Raw genomic sequence first — 21,371 nt, forward strand, 5'->3', positions numbered from 1 at the left:
TAGAAGGAGATGACAATGATCTAGAATATTGTATGCTCACCCTCGCCTCCGAATTGTAGTTGCTACTGGCTCGAATGATGGCGATGATTATTGGTGCTCGGTCTTGCCTCACAAAAACAGATGCAGAGTATAGTGTTAGTACCAATAAAAAGCTACCAAGTAGGTATCATAGGCCGACTGAGTAAGAAAAGTAAATGCAATAGGAAATGCTAGAATAAAAATACAAACAGGGTCAAGAACAAGAATAATAAGGTATGCACACGGGTGTAGAAGAACAACCAGAGCCTAAGCATTAAACCCAACTAAGCCTCCATAAGCCCAGAAGGTACACCCGTGCCTAAGTTAAGGTAAAAACCCAAACGGACCCCCATAAGCCCGGCCAGTACACAAAAATGCTAAACTAAGAATAAAAGAATTGGTGGAACTAATATATTTCAAAAGTGCTAATAGTTTTGAGCTCTGGATGGATGAAGCGCAGAGCCCGGACCTCAAACTATATATGAATCTCCAAGATGTAGAATGTCAATAAACTGGACACTGAAAGGGTTAGCATAGACCCTGAACTTCAAACCGCGGATATCGCCTTTCATAAGTACAGTGATGATACCAAAGGGGATAGATTCTGAATGTTGACTCTATGTAAGAGGATGTATCACCAAATCAAGAAGTACAGAGTCAGGACCTCGAACTGCGGATGAATCTTCTCGATAATATCATACTAGGAATATCTAATCTGATGTGAGTCTCTCGAAATTTTCTCGTACCAACCACTATCATGTAAGTCTCTACGAATTATCATCCACCCCTTAAGAATAAGACCAACATAGCCAAGGGTGCGTTGTAACTGATTAATTTCTCCAAATAAGCCCAAAAGCATGGCCGGAGATGCCAAAGTATGGAAGTACAAGGATTATGGGTAATAAGGCTTTGAGCTGAGTTACTGCCTAGATAAGGCCCATCTCTATCAGACCCAAGTCTTCTACATCAGCCTACAGGGAGCTAAGTCGTCTGGTACGACACCCGTAAAGAGGAAACAAGGCCTATCGGCATCGAAGTATTGAAGCCTATCAAAAACACTAGCCTAAGCCTAGAATAAGGAAAAACATGCTCTAATATGATATACCGATCAATACAAACAACCGAAGATGCAAGAAAACTCAATTATAGCAATTCACATACCCGCCTAATTCGAAAACAGTCCAAATTATAAATTCTGTCAATCATAGCCTACTAAATCAGTTCCCCACCCCAATATTCATGTAAATCCACATACATTTACATATTCAAACTCAATCTAAAAGAAGAGAAGTCGTAGCCTACATGTAGGCTGATCACGCATGCTTCAAATCACAATGCCGGAGCTTTTTCCTTCCGTACAATATCTGAATACTGCCACACTATCAAAAATAGAATCACAATATCATTACGGTCGTTTTGACACATAATTTGCAAGGAAGATGGATCAATTTTGGAGTCCAAAATGGGAATGTGGGACCTGCGCCGAAAATTCCATAATTGACTCTATAAAATGATCATTAATAGTTATCCAAACTTGTGTTCCAAAATGGAACACAATCCGGGGCTTAAAAATCAGCCATGCAATAAAAATCCAATTTAAGCTAAGAAAATACGCAAATAAAGCAGCAAAATCATAATTATTACCTCAAACTGACCCTTTTCAATAATTTTCAACCACATCACTGCATTCTTCCAGAAAATCTCCACAATTTAGCCTTTTAAATCACTCAATTTGGAGCTCTATAGCTTATGATATTCAAGTTTGAATATTAGAAAAGAAATCTAAAAATGGGCCTTCTTATAGGGCTGTTCAAAACCAACTGCTACAGATAACCCAACTGCAAAATTGACTTATTGGTATTGGGTTATCGGATTAGCGGATGGGGAATTGATTTAAATTTTATAATTCATGGCTTATCGGTGTGGGGGACGGATTACTCTATTTTGTTATTGGGTAAACCGTTAACCCGTTAAGAATTTATTATATTTTATTATATTTTTATCCCTAAACATATAAAATATTTATGGTAATTATAATTTATAAACCTAAAATAAGCCTCAATAGGACAAGTCCATTTAGTTAAATAGGCCAAGCCCATTTAATTAAATAGGCCAAGCCCAGAGTATAAGACCCTAATTTTATCTAAATCTAAATAAGTTGTCAGTTGCACACTTGCACTTGCTGGCTGCTGCCTCTGTCTCATACTTTCATCTCTATTGTCTCATTCTCTTCTCTCTCAAAATTAAAAAATTTGTCGAAACAAGTAGAAAAATCATAAGCTACAATCGCTAGAAGGGGACGATTGCTCTAACTCTCAGTCTATTCCCTCAGTCTTCGGATTGTACTCTTCACTGGCTTTGACTTTGCCGCAATCTTTGCAACCCCAAATTCCCACTGCTTTCCGCTTTACTGCATACTTTCCACAAAACTCACAAAAGTACTTACTATGCTGGCTAACCTTCATCTTTTTAATCTGCTTACGTAGACTGGCACCATAACGGGTACCATACTTTCCAACGATTCCAGCCTTCTTGGTCCTCTTAGTCATTTCTATCTATTGATTTTCCAATATGTTCTTTTGATGCATGTTTACTCTTGTTGTGAATTTTGGCTAAAGCATGAATTTCTTTGAGGTTTCAGATCTTTGGTTCACTGATTCTTTATGTTAATGTGTTAAATCCTCACTTTATGTCTAAATCGGCTTCAAATCTTCTTTGATTATTTCTGTTAATTTTGGTATGTGCTTCACTGATTTTGGCGTTATTAAACTATTGGTATAAAATTGATTATTCATATCGTAGCTTATTTTTGGGTTGTTGATTGAAATACAGGGACTTACATATCGTAGCTTACATGTTACCACCGATACACCACCCGATAACCATCCGATATTTGCTAATCCGATACCGGACCAACCGATATCTTATAGGTTGACTAGCGGATTAATATTTTTAAAAGCCGATAACTGCTAAGTCAAACCGTTAAGCATAATAATCTGTCCGATCCGCCCGATAAGCAGCCCTACCTTCTTATAGGTGAGACTGCACCCTATTCAGCGCACCAGCAAATCTTTTCCTATTTTCAAAGTCTCTGAAGAGGTTCAAGATTTGCTTGGAACCCCGTATGCACAAACGGACTATGCTACCCCACTAAATTCGATGTTTCGGATTCAACGGAAAAGTCAAAATTTCCATACGAGGTTGTTTCGATAAAAAAGTGGGTCCAACTCCCAAATCCTACCAAGGGGCTTGAAATGAGTTCGGAAGCCTCAAGAACTACGAAAGATCCTTGTATACCAAACTCGACATTCCAAAGCTAACCGCGCTGATAAAATTTTCATTCGGGCACTAATTCAAAGTTTTTTCCTGGAAGTTTCAACCATGTTGACTTTCAAAAATGTTGACCAAAGTCAACTTTAGGCCAAATTTCTAAAGCTAAAACACTAAATGGTTCAAACTCGCACTGAAAGCCTTGAAACTCGAGTTGACCATGCTTCTGGCCTAGAATGGTCATTCCGAATCTGATGGAACTGTCAAAATTTGTTTTAAGGCTATTTACCCGCATTTTTTACCGAATTCAACTTTTAAAGTTATAAAGACCTCCAAACACAAAAAGCTGCACAAAATCCTAACGACCAGGAGACCGAACTATCAGTGCCGGCAAGTCATAAATGACCTGGGATCTCTATAGGGAAGCTCTAATCGATGAAAAATGGGCATTAACACAAAAATGACCTGGAGGGTCATTACACTATCGTTGCTTAACAACTAGCATTTATTCATAGTTAAAAGCTTCAAATATGCCGTCTTATAAAGTCCCCTTCTCTATGGCGAAGCACCTATCAAAGTCTACGATGGAAAAAAAACCACTCCCTATACACCACACACTTAACATATGATCAAGAGATACCGGCGAACCAAAACCTCTCCACTTTGAGTTTTTACTAACTCATCAACTATGGGACTCAAAAAATAAAGCTATGGCCCCTCCACTATCTATAATGACAAGACAAGTCATTACACTTATTGCAAGTACTGAGTAAGTTTTCCCCTCCACTATCTATAATGACGGAACAAATCGTTACACTTATTGCAATTACTGAGTAAGTTTTTGAAATAATTGAGTGAATTTTTGAAAGTAGTAGAAATCGTCCATCCATTTTTGGTGATTTGAGTTTTATATAAATTGGACAAAAATTTATAAAGAAAAATTAGGAACAATTCCGAAATATAATCCCTAATCTAAATTTAATCACCCTACTTAATAAAAATAACTTAAGTTACTCCAACTTAAAATTTGAAACATTTTTGTCATTCTTAATTATTTCTCCCTCGTAATCCGCGCTCCTATTTCCACTATAAAAAAAAAAGAAATGAAAAAATTTACAAGTGGCGCGGTAATTTTATATTTATCCCCTTGATAGGGTGTGACTCTAATTTGTCTTTTTGAATCGCTTTACACATATAAATATACACGGAATTATTCAGAAAGATGGAGAGGTAAAACAGAATCTAAGAAACCTAGTCTACATTCTATAAAATATTCAAAGTAAAATAAAAAGAATTACTCAAGGTATATGCAATAAGATAGTTTACTGGGGTCACGTTGACTCCTTTCCCCCAAAGTAAACCAAACTAAAGGGGCAAGGAATAAAGAAAACATGTACATTTTTAAAAAAAATTATTGGAAAAGAGTTTAAGAAAGTAAAAAATAATATATATTTTTTATTTTAAATTTAAAATGTATTAAATATATTAAAATATTTTTTAATTTTATGATTTTAAATATATTTTATAAAATGAAAAAAAAAGACAAAACAAATTTAACGTAGCAGTATTTTATTTTATGGTATATGGAAGAAGAATGAGTATAACCAAATGTGGTTTAGACAGGACAAGGAGTAAACAGGGGGATCCAAGCAATGCCATACTAAACCTCAGTTGTCAAGTAAATTAAAAACCCTTCCAAAGAATCCCTTGACTTTACTATTGGGTGGGGATTTCTTTTGAGAAACATATAAATATTGGTAATAATTAATAGAGGAACACAATTATTTTCTTACTATGGGGGGAGGAAAAATTCTTGGGATGTTAATCTTTGTGGTTGTGGTTGTTTCAGCAGCAGCAGGAGGAGGAGGAAGTTTTGGGGATAATCATCATCAGCAGAAATGGTGGAAATGGATGTCTTCTAGTTCTGCAGCTTCTTCATCAGTGGTCAATCCAGTTGTCTCTTCTTCAATTGTCCTACCACTCTATGGCAATGTCTATCCCCTTGGGTATGCAATGATGCTCTTGTGCACATTAATCCTCTCATTTCTAAGTTATTGGAGGTCATTTGGTATGGGATAATAATCTCAGGATGAAATACAAGATTATTTTATCCTATGTTTGATTAGGAATATTAGTTAGTTCTGAGACTATTTAACAATGGAATGAGTTATTTCATACATATGATGAGATAATTAATTCCGTGAAATTTTCTAATGCATAGACTAAGTTTGTCCATCTCATACCCAATACCAAATGACCCGTAAGGAAATAGATTAAGAAATTAGTGAATTTATTTACAATACTTCTATTTGACTATGTTGTTGAAGAAACCTCCGATTTTTTTTTGAAGAGGTATGCTCATAGGCATGCCTACGAAAAATGGGCTTCACATGGACCATTTTCCTTAGCATTTTTGAAATGGTCTTTGGAATGTAGGAAGATTGTAATCCCTATTTTCCTTTTCTAAGTTAAATTGATTGTATTAGTTATCTTCTGCAGTTATTACTATGTTCAGCTGAATATAGGGCAGCCTTCAAGGCCTTTTTTCCTTGATCCTGACACTGGCAGCGACCTCACATGGCTGCAATGTGATGCTCCCTGTGTTCGCTGCACAAGAGTAAAGTCTTACCACATCTTTCTTACTTCTGTTACAACTCATTTTTATGCTACTTCAACCCAAAAACTATCAAAATTGAGTACAATATTAGCTTTAATGTAGTTTGGGTTCCTCACAACTGTAATGGCTTATTACTGTCTCAAATTAAATGATCATTGCCATCTTTTGGAGTAGTGTTCTATCATTGGATGCAACCTCTATACTTCTAGTACTCAAGTTCCTAAAAAAGCCATGGAAGTGGAGGTCAATTATATACTGAAGAATTTACCCACTGAATTTCTTCCCTTTTTAAGCAACTAGAGTTGATAGAGGAGGGCTATCGACATTAAGAAGGAACAATAGGATCATTATGTTGTTATGAGGAATTGAATTAACGGGAGAAAGAACTAGGTTATGAGGAAAGGCAACAGAGAGAGAGAAGAGTTGGTTTTTCTCTTTCAAAATTCACCGCCCATATTTCTGGAGAACTATCATGTTTGACAGATTTGGGGAGGCCTAATAGTAAATGTAGAGGGAGGACTAGTTTAATCAGTTGTTGATGGGATCATTTTGAAATTTCTTGCTTTTGATAATCAAATTTGAACCAGTTTCATATTTATGGAAGACTGTCTCATCCTACTACTTCTATACTTGTAGGCGCCGCATCCATTTTACAAACCAAACAATGACCTCGTGCCATGCAAGGACCCTCTCTGTGCCTCCTTGCACCCTGCCGATTACATATGTGAGAGTCCAGAACAATGTGACTATCAGGTTGACTATGCCGATGGAGGTTCATCTCTAGGTGTCCTACTTAATGATGTGTTTAACTTCAACATGACCAGTGGTGCTCGGATGATACCTCGTTTGTCTTTAGGGTTAGCAATCTTTATCCTCTCTCATTCTGTATTCTCTCTTTTTGTGTGTCTTGCTTGTATGAAAAAGCATATGCTGTAATGTCCTTTTCCCAATACTTGCATTCTTATTTGCTTTCATTCGAAGTTTGTTAAGATTGTTGTCCTATGCTACTAAACGAAGCACTATGAGGCTCCATTGACAAAAGATAGAACAGTAGATACAAAAAAAGAGAAAAGAAAGAACTTTCAATAGCTTCAAGTATATGTAGAAGATTATGATTGATATAGTTGGACTTTTAAGAATGACATATACTCAGAAGAAATATGTTACACAGTGCTATGAAATATATCCTGTTCTTCCTAATCGACATCATAAGCAGAACTAAAAGAAATATTCTGCAGATAGGAAAAAGGAATAAAAAGAAAGAAATACGGAGAAAAGCTCACACCCTTATTCACAGTAGTTAATGTTTGGATGGCCGACTGAACATCTGATTTGCTGTTTTGAAGAGGTAATCCTGCATGAAGCCTCACAATTGTTTTGTAAATTTGGATACTTAATGGTCATGCTTAATTGTTTAAAGAAGGTCCTAACAATTCAATCCTTCACAATACTTCCTAAATATTAATAGAGGTGATTACGTAAGAACAGGTAAATTTATTCCTTCAGCAGATTCTAAAGCTTCCTTGATAGGAGAAATAACTCTATTCTAGCATATTAGTTGAGTCGAGGAACTATCATATCCAAGGAATTTCAGTTTTCATTTTCTTGTAACTTTGTAGGTGTGGATATGATCAGTTACCTGGTCAATCTTATCATCCTTTGGATGGAGTGCTAGGTCTTGGTAAAGGAAAAACCAGCATTGTGTCTCAGCTTCATAGCAAGGGTCTGGTGCAAAACGTAGTAGGCCATTGCTTGAGTGGTAGAGGAGGAGGCTTTCTTTTCTTTGGAGATGAGGTTTATGATTCGTCACGCATAGTCTGGACTCCTATGGCACATGATCGCATGTAATGCACACTTCTCACTCAAATCCCAACAGCAAACTTTGTCTTTCTAAATTCTCCTCTCTCACCAATATTGATGTTCCATGCATGACAGGAAGCACTATTCAGCAGGATCTGGTGAACTCATATTTGGTGGGAAAGGCACAGGATTCAAGAATCTTTTTGTAGTCTTTGACAGTGGAAGTTCCTTCAGTTACCTAAACGCACATACATATGAAGGTTTCATTTCACTAGTAAGTTGTACAACATCTAAGTTTACGGATGTGTTTGGTTGGTTTAATCTATCTATTGTAACTTATTGTTGTTCCACTTATATTGACAGTTGAAGAAAGAACTTAATGGGAAGCCACTAAGAGAAACAAAGGATGATTATACACTCCCACTGTGCTGGAAGGGCAGGAGACCTTTCAAAACCATAAATGATGTGAAGAAATACTTCAAGCACTTTGCACTTAGCTTTGGCAATGGATGGAAGTCCAAAGCTCATTTTGAAATCCCCCCTGAATCATATCTTATTATCTCAGTAAGATTTTCAACATTCTTTCTTTTACATGGTGTTAGGATGGGGGAAATCCTCTATATGATGAATATTCTAACTTATTTTGCAGTCAAAGGGCAGCGTCTGCTTGGGAGTTCTAAATGGTACTGAAGCCGGCCTGCAAAATGTCAACCTTATTGGAGGTATGAGGTCTGGCACAAGAGAGTAGCCTAAACTCTCCTTCCATCTAAAATGGTTGCCTCGTTTTGAGTCTATTCAAGTGCATTTTGCCTTTATCATTATATTTGACTTTACTTTAAGAACAATCAACATCTATTTTCACACCACCTCACCGTTGCATCCAATTTCAATGGAACATCATTTGACTAATCGAATTACCTGTTTTCTGATTTCCAGATATATCAATGCAAGATAAAATGATGATCTATGACAATGAGAAGCAAGCAATAGGTTGGGGCCCTGCAAATTGTGACAGGCCACCAAAATCGAGTAACATGATTATGTAACATGATAATGTATCTTTTACCTTTGGTTCGTGTTACCTTTTGAGTTTTATCATTCTATTTGTATGTGCTTTCATAAATAAATGGGGTAGAATAAGAAGCTCCCCCTTCCCCCACCCCACGAGTAATATAAAGGCTCTAAAGAGCCGGATATTCAATGTACTTGTGACTTAGCAACAATTTAGTTATTCGAATACTGTAAATGACCAAAGAGAGTATGTTTATTGATTATTAACTACTTTAATTAAACTATTAAAAGCAAGTAATATCGTTAATTAATTATCTAGCATTTCCCTTAAATAGTAATCAATCTCTTAGTTAATACATAAAAAAAAATGAGTTTGCATTTAACCACTTTCGTTTTACAAAAATTCTCTACTTCCTGCACTATCCTCTAGTATATTTCTATTAGAAAAAACACTGTACTTTTGTAATTATACTTTACAACTGATACCAATCGGATAAGAATAATGCCAGACCTTATACTTCTTTTCAAGTCACTAAAACTAAAATACATCCACTTGTGGGATTATTTGGGGTATGTTGATGTTGTTGTATCTAATATTTTCTTGCCAAAACTGCTGATGAAAACTCTACATTTCTGCGACAAAAAACTTAGGATAGAAATAGTGTGAACAATCCATTTTATATATTCTCAATAATAAGCTAATTCTGCAGCTAGCTCCTCAAACAAAAAGCTTTCTATCTCTCCACATATGGTACCAATTTCTTCCTCCACTTTCAACCACCTTGTTCCATTCCCAAGTGCTTTCTCGGACGAATCCTTGCAAACTTCTTTTTTCGGACTCTCTAGCAACTTCCATAACTCTTCCTCAACTTCATTTCTTCGCAATGTAAAATCATACCTTCTTTTCAAAGATTTTTCCATCGTGTAGATATCCAAAAATGAACGCAAAATCTTACTCAACCCTGAATTTATAAAGTCAAACAGCAGCTTCCTAGCTGATTTTGGCCAAGACTCTTGCATCCCGTATTTCTTCTCTAACATGTCAAACACCGAGGAATTGACAGAACATTTAGAAGAATTCCAGATATTATAGTCTATGTTAAGTTAATGCCGCACAAGTTCACTTCTTCTAAAACATCAACAAGGTAGGAACAGTCCCTACTTTCTTCAGTGTTGAAGTCTATCAATATCTTTTTATTCTCTTGACATAGATCAAGAGATGCTCTTTCAGAAACATTATCACTTGAGACAGCCATTTCAGAACCTTCGGAATATGTTTCTTCTGAGTTGGTATCAAGAAGCTCAAGTTGCATTGCTACACCTGGCAAAAATTTTAGGACAACCAGAAATGAGATGGGATAAAAACCAAAGAAAAAATAGTGAATAAGATTTGTGTTCTCTTACAGCATAGATCAGCATGTCTATCATTCAATTCAGAGGCACAGAGCTTCTTCTCCTTGAAAGTTTGTTCCAAAACAGAACTTGGACTAGTTTGATTGATTTCTCTCAGGTTATGAGGAAATTTTAGGTCAGCCGTGGTGTTTTTGGTAGAAAGTACTCCAGTTTCATGTGCTTTGTGTTGGGTTTAATTGATAGTTTGAATGGGAAATTGAGGGAAAAAGAGGAAAATGATTTGTTCTCTCTTGCTTTATTAAATAAGTTTTGGTACCACATAGGTGGTGGAAAGAAAAAGTCTCCTACTTAAAAGTAGAAGGACTCTTTCATGTTGCTAAAGGGTCAAGAAGAGGGTCTCCCCTTGAGTCGTCGTCGCTCGGCTCGGATTTGATTGATAATTTTTTTGGACCAAATTTCCTTTAAATTTTAATTAATTAATATTATTTATTTATTTAATTAATTAAGTAAAAAAATTCTGACCTGCGACCCGTTTCTTTCCCGGATTAATTTAAAATTATTTCCCTCCGTTTTTCCAACAGATTTTTGAAAGGTTGCAACCTTGTCTGTAATGATTGTTGATGATAATAAAGTTCAAGCTTCTTCTTACTTACTTGAGTCAAATAATTTATGGCATTCACATTTAGGACATGTCAATCATAAAACCTTGCGAAAACTGATTCACTTAAATATATTGCCTAACTTTGATTGCAATAAATCAAAATGTCAAGTATGTGTTGAATCTAAGTATGCTAAGAATCCTTATAAATCTATTGAAAGAAATTCTAGTCCCTTAGAATTGATTCACACAGACATTTGTGATATGAAATCTACACCAACTCGTGGTGGAAAAAAGTATTTTATAACTTTTATTGATGATTGCACTCGATATTATTATCTATATTTGCTTAACAGTAAGAATGAAGCAATTGATGCATTTAATCAATACAAGAACGAAGTGAAAAATCAATTGAATAAAAAGATAAAAATGATTAGAAGTGATAGGGGTGGAGAATACGAATCTCCTTTTGAAGAGATATGTTTAGAATATGAAATTATTCATCAAACTATTGCCCCTTAAACACCACAATCAAATGGAATTGCGGAAAGAAAAAATCGAACATTAAAAGAAATGATGAGTGTTTTATTAATAAGTTTCGGTTTACCACAAAACTTGTGGGGGAAGCTATCCTTACAGCTAATTGAATACTCAACAGAGTGCCCCACAACAAAACACAGTCTATTCCATATGAACTATGGAAAGGAAGAAAACCCAAATTGAAATATTGCAAAGTGTGGGGGTGTTTAGCAAAGGTCCAAGTTCCTTTGCCCAAAAGGATAAAAATTGGACCAAAGACCGTAGATTATGTTTTTATTGTCTATGCTACAAACAACAAAGCTTGTCGATTTTTGGTTCACAAATCGGACAATCCTGAAATTTATGTTAATACGGTAATTGAATCAGATAATGCTGAATTATTTGAAAATATTTATCCATATAAAACTAAATGTGAGTCCTCAAGTGAAAGATCTAAACGACCGCGAGAAGAATCAAAGGAAAGTAAACCGACTGAAGAGGATCCAAGGCGTAGCAAACGTCAAAGGATATCTACTTCCTTTGGACCAGATTTTGTGACATTCTTGCTTGAAAATGAGCCTCAAACATTTAAAGCTGCAATGTCTTCTTCTGATTCAGCATTTTGGAAAGAGACAATCAATAGTGAGATTCAATCAATTTTGAATAACCATACATGGGAATTGGTTGATCTTCCTCCTGGAAATAAACCTTTAGGATCAAAATGGATATTTAAAAGGAAAATGAAAGTTGATGGCACTATTGATAAATATAAGGCAAGACTTGTGGTCAAAGGTTATAAACAAAAAGAAGGCCTTGATTACTTTGACACATACTCGCCGGTAACAAGAATAACATCTATTCGGGTGTTAGTGGCACTTGCAGCTGTATATGGTTTTGAAATTCATCAAATGGATGTTAAGACGGCTTTCTTAAATGGAGAATTAGAGGAAGAAATTTACATGGAACAACATGAGGGTTTCGTAGTTCCAGGTAAAGAAAGGAAAGTGTGCAAATTTATTAAGTCACTTTATGGACTTAAACAAGCACCTAAACAATGGCATGCAAAATTTGACCAAATAATGTTGGCAAATGGATTTAAAATTAATGAGTGTGACAAATGTGTTTACATTAAAAATACTCCAAATCATGAAGTCATTGTTTGTTTATATGTTGATGACATGCTGATAATGAGTAAAGACATTGCCGATATAAATGCTACGAAGCGTATGCTTGCTAGCAAATTTGACATGAAAGACTTAGGGATTGCTCACTTAATTTTAGGAATTAGGATCCATAAAACTCCACAAGGTCTAGCATTATCACAGTCACATTATATTGAAACCATTCTTGATAAGTTCAAGTATTTAAATTTTAATGTTGCAAAAACTCCAATTGATGTAAGTTTTGCACTTCAAAAGAATGAAGGTAAAAGTGACTCACAATTGGACTATGCACGAGTTTTGGGAAGTTTGATGTATATTATGAATTGTACACGACCAGATATAGCATGTACTATTAGCAAGTTGAGTCGATTCAGAATAATCTCAATCAAACTCATTGGATGGCAATGAAATGAGTCTTGGGGTATTTGAAATACACCCAAAACTATGCTTTGCATTATAATAAATATCCCGCAGTAATTGAGGGATATAGTGATGCAAACTGGATCACCGGATCATTTGAAGTTAAATCCACAAGTGGATATATTTTCACCGTTGGTGGAGGAGCAGTGTCTTGGAAATCATCAAAACATACATGCATCGCCCGCTCTACAATGGAGTTTAAATTTATAGCTTTAGACAAGGCTGGTGAAGAAGCTGAATGGCTTCGAAATTTTTTGGAAGATATTCCATTTTGGCCCAAACCTTTGGCACCCATATGTATACATTGTTATAGCCAAGCGGCAATAGGGAGGACAAAAAGTGTTATGTATAACAGAAAATTGCATCACATTCGATGGCGACACAATACTGTTAGACAACTACTCTCTAGTGGTGTTATCACTATTGACTACGTAAAGTCAAGAGATAACGTAATGGATCCACTAACAAAAGGCCTATCTAGAGAGGCTGTTGAAAGATCATCGAGGGGAATGGGGTTAAGGCCTAGGACAAGTCATCATGGCGGTAACTTTACCTAGTAGACTGGAGATCCCAAGAACTAGGTTCAAAGAGATCAAACAAAGTTATGATTGGCGGTTCAACATTGTCAAATAACTCAACCCATTCTCGTGATGATGACAATGTTCAGAAATAAAGGATAAAATCTTAAGGCTTTTTAACGAGTTAATAAAGCATTAAAGATTTTTTAATGATTATCTAAGTCTGGCGGAAAATGACTAGATAATGTGTCTATAGGACTACACGTTTAGAAATCACCTATGTGAATGTGAAGTATAAGCCGCTTCAAGGGAAATGAAGGTAAAGGCCCATTCTCTATGCATTTACGAAATCAGGCGGTGTTCATGGCTAAAACGAACACAACCATGAGAACCATAGATGGTTGATGATTAATTGTGTGACTTATGTTGTCTAGTTATACAATAAAGTTCGACGGTTCAAAGATATCGCATCTACCGATTGATCGAGTATATCTTATATAAGTTCACTATGAAAAGCTCAAAGGGAAACCTGCTTATCCAGATGCAATTAATCTTTGCTTGTATATCATACACTTATCCGTGCATTCCTTTATCTTGTAGACATTCCCTATTCATGTGGGAGATTATTGGGTTTAATTGATAGTTTGAATGAGAAATTGAGGAGAAAAGAAGTGGAGGGAAAAATGATCTGTTCTTCTCTCTTGCTTTATGAAATAAGCTTTGGTCCCACATAGGTGGTGGAAAGAAAAAGTCTCCTACTTAAAAGTAGAAGCACTCTTTCATATTGCTAAAGGGTCAAGAAGAGGGTCTCCCCTCGCGCCGTCATCGTCGTCGCTCGCTTGGCTCGGCTTCGGCTACGGCTTCAGATTCAGATTTGGATTCAGATTTGGTCAATTGATATGATTGATTGATAATTTTTTTGGACCAAATTTCCTTTAAATTTTAATTAATTAATATTATTTATTTATTTAATTAATTAAGTGAAAAAATCCTGACCCGCGACCCATTTCTTTTCCGAATTAATTTAAAATTATTTCCCTCCGTTTTTCCAATAGATTTTTGAAAGGTTGCAACCTTGTCCGAAAAGTTGCAAACCTTTTTTCAACAGGCAAATCTTTTCCCAACAGGTGCCTTTTCTTAAAAGGTGCAAACAGTCTATATATGTCTCTTAATCCTCAGAATGTTCAATACGAAAATTCTGAAACAACATCTTCTTCTTCTTCTTTCTGCACTTCCTAAATTCGTGTAATATACAGCCTTCGAGTGGTTCGCAGTCACCAAAATTTGCAGTACCTCGACTTTGGTGAGTAAATCGTTCTATCCTGGGAGGAAAGATTCCAAAACCTCGGGTACTTTGAGGGGAATAATTTCCTTAAGGACACACTGTGCATTCAGTGGGCTCGATTTTGTTCTTGTATTAATTTTCCAGATTCTGAGTTTTATTACCTTTAGTTGTTGTTACTGTTTTTAATATTTACAATACAGTTTACTAACACTTTGTTCCACAATTCCTATTGAAATAGAAAAATCAGCTTAAGCAATATGACATATCATATATATATGAACTAATACTGCAACTCTACTTCTCTTCACAAAGCTAAGTTTCAAGTACTCATACACCAGAGAGAGAGAACCAACATGTCATAACATTTTCACTTTTTTTGGTATGTTCGTTTGTTTGTTCTCTTGGTGACATAGAGTCACTTTACAGATGAATCACAGGAGAGCTCCGCACGTTAATAAAACGTTGGCCTGATGAGCCATTCGACAAAACTGACCCAAGGTTAATCTAATTTGCACCGTGTTGGTCCAGAAAATTTCTCTTAATGGGCTTAGAACCCTTAGCTTCATGCATTTTTGAAAGTATTTAAAGAGAAAGGACAATTGTTTTGTGGAGACAACAAATTAAACCTTTATCAACCAGTAATCAGGGAAGAGTTAGTAGAAGAGTTGAACTCTTCTTCAAACAATTGTCTGGCATAAACAATCTTATTCATATACTTGGTATCATAAATAAGCGTGTGAGTCATCTTAATCTGCGGATAAATTTAACGAAGAAAGAAAAGCAAAAGTTCCTACAGTCATGATGCTCAACATGAATTGGAGCTCAAATATAAAGATGCAAGCAATCTCATATGAAACTTTATGTAGAATTGATTTACTGACACAGTTCAATTTTCATTTGAAGTATCATGACAACAAATTTTGTTCTCAAGGTATTCTTTTTCCTGCGCAAAATCAAGAATGGCAGGATAATAAATGAAGTATGTTCCTTGGCATGAGGTCCACTCAACATTACCCGATATGGAGGTCAACCAACTAGAACAGATTTTCTTCATCAAGATCATACTGTCACCAACTAATTAATTCCACCAGACAGAACAAGGATCTTGTTCTTCTTTTTCTTTGTCCAAGTAGTTAAAAGGCTCAATGCTTATTATATAAAACCTATTACTCCTAAATTTTGAGGGAAGAAGAGAAATAAAATAACATAGGTCATAGGTATACTATTCATAAGATGATCGGATAAAGCCTATGAAACAATAGTAACCTTTCTTGAACATCAAGCTAGTGAATAATTGTGCATATAGTTTTACCTCCTTTTGGAAAGTTTACCAGACAAATTGACACTTCAATGCTATTTTCTTTCACATGGACGCATTAATTCATGTTTTCATTTTTCACATGTTCATGATCCTTTCTTCAAAAGATACTAGCGGGAGTCTAGTATTGAGAAGGATATAATGGTCAACTTCTTCAAACCTAAATTGCTCTACCTTATTACACTAATATATGCAGAACAATCCAATACTCATTCAAACACTAGAATGTTTCAGATGAAGCACCCAAAAGGTCCTTGTGCTTTTTCTTTCTGGAGATTAGTTGCCATTTTCAAAGATATACCTGTCTATACTCCTACCTATCCTGTCCATTTTGTTATCAACTGTAGAACAACTTGTTAGATGCTAAGCAGATGACTACAAGTTGATCCAACTTTTTTGAGGTTGGATGCATTGTACTTCAGCTCACGGCGTTTCATACAAATTGAAAATACAGAGTCCGCAATTTTAAATGCATGTGAAAATGTATGCTGATCCTTTTCTTGTAATAAGTCAACAACCTTGGAATTCATATTTATGAGACTACAACAAATTCTTGAATCAAAATACAAGACATCATTTGGTTCTAAAATATCAAGAGATACGGAAATATAAAAAGACATAATTTGGTTCTAAAATATCAACAGATAAGAAATGCAAGTAACTTCTTAAATAACAAAAAGGTTTAACAACTTGAATATAGAAATAAGCCTAGGTGAATCAGTTCACAGAAACTAACAGCAAATTAAACTACCATGAAGATTGTTAGTCATTTAAGTGGTAGCACGAGGAAACAGACCTGTCCAACAGAAATGATAGAAGTATTGCCACCTTCTATATATGAATGGCTTATATTTGTTTCAGATTGCAACTCATCAATGGTCCTGGAAGAATTTCTGATGTTCCTTGCATTTGCATTGGCCACTGTATTACCATGACTTATATTTGAGCAGTGTGGAGCTTCAGAAGTATGTTTGCTGCCCCTATACAGACTGTTTTTCTCCAACATAATCTCTTTTTCATCATCAATCATCTTATTGACTTCCTCAGGCTGGCCGTAAGCTGAGCTTATACAAGGACTAATGGAACCAGATGACTGATCAAGAACAAAACTCAAGTCTCTACCTTCTGAATCAGCTTTCTGTTTTAGGTAAGAAGGCTTGGAATCATTCTCATCAACACTTTCTTTTTTCCTCAGATGACAGCCATATTTAGATGCTTTATTGCTAATGCTGTTCTTAGGACTTCCAGAGGCTACTCTAGAATTACGCGAAGAAATCCTACTATGCTCATACTTTGAACCATCTTTGCCGCTGATACACAAAGGACTACATGAGCATGAACTCCTAATGTGTGAAAAGCAATGTTTCTCATGCTTGGAATCCATACATTGTGGCCAAGTTTCCGACTCAGCCATAGCACACATTTCTCCAAGAGTATGGCTTTTACGACCTACTTCAATTTCTTGACAAGCATTGGTCAGTTTCCATCTTTTGAAATGACTTGAGGCCCCAAAAAAAAAGAAAAAAAAAGAAAAAAGCTTCAATCTTTGAATACAAGACAACTGTATCTGCCAAAAAGGAAATATACCTCAATCAAAATTCACATGTGAAATCTGATTTACAAAATACTAAAAGACAACTGATGGTGTAGAATTGGATGTGTTTTACTATATAGTATACTTGTGTCCGTCAACAAAGTCTAAATGAAGTAGTAGACATATGGTCCAAAAAAAAGGTTAACATCCAAAGCTAATCGAGAAAAGGAGGATAAATTTAAAGGTCCAATCCCAGAGTCATCATGAAACACAATTATTGCCCACACCATAAAATTGAATTCAAAAAACATCACTGTAACTAACATAAACCAATGATCTAATCCATTTCACATAATTGCTACTGTAGTATTCTTACTTATCCATACCCCCAAAATTCAGCAAAGTGAAGAATAGCCATCCAGAAATCATTTTTAAAAATCTAACAAATTAAAAAACTCAAATAGGAAATATTATTAACCTTGATTAAAGATCCTCCTCCTCCTCCTTATTGATGTGTATACGAAATTGAATTGATAATATTTATCCCGGCAATTACGCCAAATACTTTTATTCAATAATGATTAATGATATGTCTAACCGATTATAAATTGGAATTCAAGCAACAAAAAACACGCCTACAATTAAACTGGAAAAAAAAAACGGATCAAACTCCGAGAAATTTGCATGTAAGAAATCAGTTTTTTTTTCCTTTGTTTTTTGGCGAGTATATGCATCAAAAATGGCTGAAAATGTTGAGTACAATTATGGAGTGATGGAGAAAGAATAGCTGGATATTAATTTTAAATCTATAGGCATACGTAAACACGTAATTGTAATTACAGATGACATGTAATTAATTCATGTGTATATCAAGGGATTATGTTGGTTTTGATTACAAATCTTACGCGCCGACGGACATTAATGTAGTCAACGCAAAGTTTGAGCCAAATTTTCGACAGTGATACGTCAAAAAAAAAAAATGTTTATTAGATCCACACAAATGCCCTATCGACAATACTAGTCATTCTTCCTAACTCATAAGTCATATACATAAATTATATTCTCGTCACTTCAAATTTATTTGTCATAATTTTTTGTTTAGTCTACTTTTAAAAAAACACGTTTTCCTTTTTTTATAATTCTGTAATGTCAACTTTCAACGTGTCATATTTAAGACCATAAAATAAAAGTAGGACTAGACATATTTTGGTTTAAACCGAAAACAACAACTAAATTAAATTTTTTTAATCTCAATTTCAATTTTTTTGATTTGATCGGTCAATTTTGATTTTAAATTTTAAAATTTCTTTTATTCGATTTGATTTTTGATTTTTATAACGTTTATTTTGATTAAGTGAAATTTAATTCACCCACACTACACTTTACACAACCTTTTTTTTAAGTAAAAAAGATATGATATATATATATATATATATATATATATATAGAGAGAGAGAGAGAGAGAGAGAGAGAAAGGCAAGAACGCCACCTGTCAGCACTACAATTATTTTTGAATTTTCAAATTTTTTAAAAATTAATTATCAATTAATTAAATTTTAAAATAGAAAATAAAAAATTTATTAAAAACTGTCCATCTACAAAAAGATGCAGACATTTAAATTTGGAAAAAACTCTCAATTGACAAAATCAGATTACAAAAACTGTCAATTGACAGTTTGTTTCTAAAATTTAAAATTCTTTGCTTTTTTATACTTTTATTGAGCCGAGGGACTCCAGGAAACAGTCGTCCTACCTTGGTAGGAGTAAGGTCTACGTACACTCTACCCTCCTCAGACCCACGTCGTGAAATTTCACTGGGTTATTGTTGTTGTTGTTTCTGAAATTTAAAATTCTGATAATTTCTAGAACAATATTAAAAGAATTTTGAAAAGAAAAAAAATTAATATTAAATATTTAAAATTTAATATTCCATAACACCTAACTAAGGTATTTAATTAGTAGTCAATGTTAATAAGATTTAATTTATTAAAACTTAAAGTACATATTTAGATTAGTTTAATTAATTTAAAATATTAAGTATATATTTAGGTTAAAATATAAAGTATAAATTAATATTAAATTTTCAAAAAAGATGAAGAAAAAAAGAAGAAGAGAAAGAAAAAAAAAGGAAAAAAATTAAACTATATAAAACTACGCACGTCCCTTGCCCCCCATATCTCCACTAACTCACAAACACACACATGCACCGTTTTAATGTTTATAGAATAAAATTTAATTACAAATAATCAAAAAATAAGTAAATAGAAAATCTTTGACAATTCAAAATCCCGCAACAGTTTCAAAATAAAGTTGTTATTAAACTGTATTGTAAATATTAAAACGGTAACAATAACTACTGAAAGCAATAAAATACAGAAACTGAAAAATTAATGTAAGAACAAAATTGAGCCCACTGAATGCACAATGTGTCTTTAAGGAAATTATTCCCCTCAACGTACCTGAGGTTTTTAGAATTTTTCCTCCCAGGATAGAACGATTTACTCACCAAAATAGAGGTACTGCAAATTCTAGTGACTGCGAACCACTCGAAGGCTCTATATCACACGAGTTTTAGGAAGTGCAGAAAGAAGAAGAAGAAGAAGATGTTATTTCAGAAATTACATATGGAACATTCTGAGGATTAACAGATATATATAGACCGTTTGCACCTTTTAAGAAAAGGCACCTGTTGGGAAAAAGTTTGTCTGTTGAGAAAATGTTTGCAACTTTTCAGACAAGGTTGCAACCTTTCAAAAAATCCTTGAAAAAATGGAGGGAAATATTTTTAAATTAATCCGGGAAAGAAACGGATCGCAGATCACGGGTCAGGATTTTTTCACTTAATTAATTAAATAAATAAATAATATTAATTAATTAAAATTTAAAGGAAATTTGGTCCAAAAAAATTATCAATCAATCATATCAATTGACCAAATCTGAATCCAAATCTGAATCTGAAGCCGTAGCCGAAGCCGAGCCAAGCGAGCGACGACGATGACGGCGCGAGGGGAGACCCTCTTCTTGACCCTTTAGCAATATGAAAGAGTGCTTCTACTTTTAAGTAGGAGACTTTTTCTTTCCACCACCTATGTGGGACCAAAGCTTATTTCATAAAGCAAGAGAGAAGAACAGATCATTTTTCCCTCCACTTCTTTTCTCCTCAATTTCTCATTCAAACTATCAATTAAACCCAATAATCTCCCACATGAATAGGGAATGTCTACAAGATAAAGGAATGCACGGATAAGTGTATGATATACAAGCAAAGATTAATTGCATCTGGATAAGCAGGTTTCCCTTTGAGCTTTTCATAGTGAACTTATATAAGATATACTCGATCAATCGGTAGATGCGATATCTTTGAACCGTCGAACTTTATTGTATAACTAGACAACATAAGTCACACAATTAATCATCAACCATCTATGGTTCTCATGGTTGTGTTCGTTTTAGCCATGAACACCGCCTGATTTCGTAAATGCATAGAGAATGGGCCTTTACCTTCATTTCCCTTGAAGCGGCTTATACTTCACATTCACATAGGTGATTTCTAAACGTGTAGTCCTATAGACACATTATCTAGTCATTTTCCGCCAGACTTAGATAATCATTAAAAAATCTTTAATGCTTTATTAACTCGTTAAAAAGCCTTAAGATTTTATCCTTTATTTCTGAACATTGTCATCATCACGAGAATGGGTTGAGTTATTTGACAATGTTGAACCGCCAATCATAACTTTGTTTGATCTCTTTGAACCTAGTTCTTGGGATCTCCAGTCTACTAGGTAAAGTTACCGCCATGATGACTTGTCCTAGGCCTTAACCCCATTCCCCTCGATGATCTTTCAACAGCCTCTCTAGATAGGCCTTTTGTTAGTGGATCCATTACGTTATCTCTTGACTTTACGTAGTCAATAGTGATAACACCACTAGAGAGTAGTTGTCTA

General features: G+C 34.7%; 2 protein-coding genes across 5 annotated transcripts; one reads left to right on the top strand and one right to left on the bottom strand.

Moving 5' to 3' along the window:
* The first annotated feature begins 4,900 nt into the window (after positions 1–4,900).
* On the top strand, positions 4,901–8,983 carry LOC129899392 (aspartic proteinase Asp1-like). Its single transcript, XM_055974341.1, has 8 exons — positions 4,901–5,294; positions 5,788–5,905; positions 6,542–6,762; positions 7,525–7,749; positions 7,841–7,979; positions 8,069–8,269; positions 8,355–8,427; positions 8,642–8,983. The coding sequence occupies exons 1-8, from the start codon at positions 5,083–5,085 to the stop codon at positions 8,749–8,751; spliced, it is 1,299 nt and encodes a 432-aa protein (XP_055830316.1). The 5' UTR covers positions 4,901–5,082; the 3' UTR covers positions 8,752–8,983.
* A 33-nt stretch (positions 8,984–9,016) lies between these two features.
* On the bottom strand, positions 9,017–18,292 carry LOC129899393 (uncharacterized). 4 transcript variants are annotated; one of them, XM_055974346.1, is made up of 3 exons: positions 17,903–18,290; positions 16,687–17,457; positions 9,017–10,037 (listed from the first exon to the last, which is right to left on the bottom strand). In XM_055974346.1, the coding sequence occupies exons 2-3, from the start codon at positions 17,311–17,313 to the stop codon at positions 10,032–10,034; spliced, it is 633 nt and encodes a 210-aa protein (XP_055830321.1). In that variant the 5' UTR covers positions 17,314–17,457; positions 17,903–18,290; the 3' UTR covers positions 9,017–10,031. The 4 variants fall into 4 exon arrangements, with proteins under 4 accessions (XP_055830321.1, XP_055830319.1, XP_055830318.1 ...); XM_055974344.1 differs by lacking the exon at positions 9,017–10,037 and having other exon boundaries at positions 14,328–17,389; positions 17,903–18,292; XM_055974343.1 differs by lacking the exon at positions 9,017–10,037 and having other exon boundaries at positions 14,328–17,451; positions 17,903–18,292.
* Positions 18,293–21,371: the final 3,079 nt, after the last annotated feature.

The sequence above is a fragment of the Solanum dulcamara genome, chromosome 8 (genome assembly GCF_947179165.1).
Source record: "Solanum dulcamara chromosome 8, daSolDulc1.2, whole genome shotgun sequence".
NCBI classification, from domain to species: domain Eukaryota; kingdom Viridiplantae; phylum Streptophyta; class Magnoliopsida; order Solanales; family Solanaceae; genus Solanum; species Solanum dulcamara.

Coding starts and splice junctions, on each gene's coding strand:
- LOC129899393 (XM_055974344.1), bottom strand. CDS start 17,313: ATGTGTGCTATGGCTGAGTCGGAAACTTGGCCACAATGTATGGATTCC.
- LOC129899392 (XM_055974341.1), top strand. CDS start 5,083: ATGGGGGGAGGAAAAATTCTTGGGATGTTAATCTTTGTGGTTGTGGTT. Junction 5,295..5,787: donor GGCAATGTCTATCCCCTTGG/GTATGCAATGAT, acceptor TATCTTCTGCAG/TTATTACTATGTTCAGCTGA. Junction 5,906..6,541: donor CCTGTGTTCGCTGCACAAGA/GTAAAGTCTTAC, acceptor CTATACTTGTAG/GCGCCGCATCCATTTTACAA.